At 38.6% G+C, this 2,268-nt stretch overlaps 1 protein-coding gene across 1 annotated transcript in view; it reads right to left on the bottom strand.

Moving 5' to 3' along the window:
* Positions 1 to 1,921, bottom strand: part of ccr7 (chemokine (C-C motif) receptor 7) — a 9,387-nt gene extending 7,466 nt beyond the window's left edge. Inside the window, exons 1-2 of the mRNA XM_019879740.1 lie at positions 1,824 to 1,921; positions 1,145 to 1,194 (exon numbers count right to left, since the gene is read on the bottom strand). Coding sequence (XP_019735299.1) covers positions 1,145 to 1,194; positions 1,824 to 1,839 — 66 coding nt within the window. The 5' untranslated portion in view covers positions 1,840 to 1,921. The remainder of the gene's footprint in view (positions 1 to 1,144; positions 1,195 to 1,823) is intronic.
* Between the last annotated feature and the right edge of the window lie 347 nt (positions 1,922 to 2,268).

The raw sequence follows: 2,268 nt of genomic DNA, 5'->3' as shown, positions 1-2,268 counted from the left end.
CGACTGCTTGGCGCGTCACCGTTGCATTGTGGGAAATGTAGTATTGGTGCGTGTAAAAGATCTGCGGGCTCTCGGCTGGCTGCGGTCCGCGGGCCGGTTCTAATAATAAATCAATATCATCCCAGGGGCCACTGAAAACATTCTCGCGGGCCGGATTTGGCCCGCGGGCCGGCACTTTGACATATGTGCGTTAATGGATGCTACATCTTTTTGTTGCTTTCAAACTTAGCTTGTAGCAGACGTGTGCACATTTCAGCATGATGTCTTTGGTCCACTGGTGAAAAGGACACTTTGATTCGCTCGTAGAAAAAAAGTGCATTTATATAAGGATTCGTTCAAGGTCGCAAATGTTCGCAACAGCAAAGTGTGTGCAGAAAAAGTGGTTAAGATTGCACATTGTCTGTATCTTATGTGTTGTGTTGTATTATTTTGTCATTTTATGTTAACTGTTCTTTTGATGGCAGTGCAGGCACCCGCAGCGGCTCCTCTCTCTTGTGAGGAAAGAAATTGTATCTGTGCTGTATGTTGCACATGTAGCATATTTGACAATAAAGTTGACTTGACTTGACTTGACATCAAAGCAACCGAGAAGGAACCCTGACGAGAAGGCAACATTTGCTTTTTTTCGCAAACGCCCGTTAATGTTTGCTGCTCAGCGGAATAGGGGCTTGAGAAAGTTATTCGTTGTTGTAAGTTGATCTACATTTCTTTTTTTTTTCCTAAATGTTAAGAATACAATGTTATGCAGAGGTGTACTTATAACTACTTCATAAAAATGTTAATGTTTTCTTCTTCCTGAGGTGAGGGGCGTGGGGTAACAGAAAATAATTGAGAGCCTCTGTTGTAGACGCAAACAACCATTCACAACTACATTTTACAGCGATAGCAATTTCAAGTTTTCAATGAACGTATCTTTTCTGAATGTTGGAGGAATCACCCAGAGAAAACCCACACAAACACTGCAAAAGCATGCAAACTCCATATGGAAAGGTCTCAGGTGAAATTCAAACCTATGACTTGGTTGTGTGATCCACAAACAAATAGAAAACAAATACAGTGCTCAAATATTGTTTTCAGCTTCGTGATCACATTTTCAAGACTGGGTGCTATTTGTTTTTTGTTTTTTATCTGGAATGCATCTTACCTTAAAAATAAGCAAACAGATGAGGTAAAGGGGCAGAGGATTCTGAACATCTGAAAATAGAAAGTGTGTACGTTCAGCATCTACATTCAGGGATTCTTTATGATCTTATTTTTGCATGCAACTTCTCTACTCTCCTCTCTCTCCTCTAAGTATTTGAGTATCTCTCAATGTCATTTATTTCATGAATTCAAGCAATAATAACAATAATGAAATGTCTATTGCACATTCATTCGTGACCTGACTGGCAAGTTGGCCTGATCAAAGTTACGAAGGTGTTCAGCAGAGTCTGCAGAGCCGCCAAATTCTGAGTTATTTTTATGTTTTCCATAAATTATAATTGTGATTTCGTCAGTGAAGCCACAGTCACTGCAGTCTACCCTTGAACTGAAACCTGATGTTACCTTCAGACAACTAGCTTTAGATAAATTGATTATGCCTGTGCGTGTTACAATATTACAAGGCAAATAAATAAAGAATAAACAAACACTAATGTTTTGGGGGGGGGGGTTTAGCTGTGCCTGAAAACTTTTCGAAATCTGAAATTTCCTCTGGAACTAAATAAATGACGACTATTAATATCAACATTTTGTGAACACTCTTATCTTCCCTGTGTTGTAAAAGTTCACAACAACAAACAACGACAGTAATATTCTTTGAATTGAATTGTTGGGATACTCACAGCAGACAAAAGTCATGTTGACAGGGAGCAGGAGGTAAAGCTACTAAACAAGATGAGCTTTTTGCCTCAGTCATGTGATTTCCTTTGGGTTAAAAAAAAAAAAACGACTGAATAAGCTTCTCATCAGCCCTCCAGTGGCACGCAAAAATATATGAACTATCGTCTTACAGTTACGTATTAGATATTATTCATATTTGTGTAAAAAAGCAGCACTCATGGCAAGTAGCAAGTGTGACAAAACATAGAATGACAGTAACTGCTATCTGTGTGACAGTCCGAGTCAAATAATCATCCATAGGAAACCAAAGATGCAGAATCGATAGTCTGAGAGTCTTTTTAGGAAGTTAATGCAAGTTAGTATTATGCAAATTAATTCAGGAGTACCTGTATAGGCATAATGTAGCTCAATGCAATGATTTATATTGAGATCGGTTTTTCTCTTTTT

Source organism: Hippocampus comes, unplaced genomic scaffold (assembly GCF_001891065.2).
Source record: "Hippocampus comes isolate QL1 unplaced genomic scaffold, H_comes_QL1_v1.1 scaffold158, whole genome shotgun sequence".
NCBI classification, from domain to species: domain Eukaryota; kingdom Metazoa; phylum Chordata; class Actinopteri; order Syngnathiformes; family Syngnathidae; genus Hippocampus; species Hippocampus comes.
This window is presented reverse-complemented; position numbering and strand designations above follow the sequence as displayed.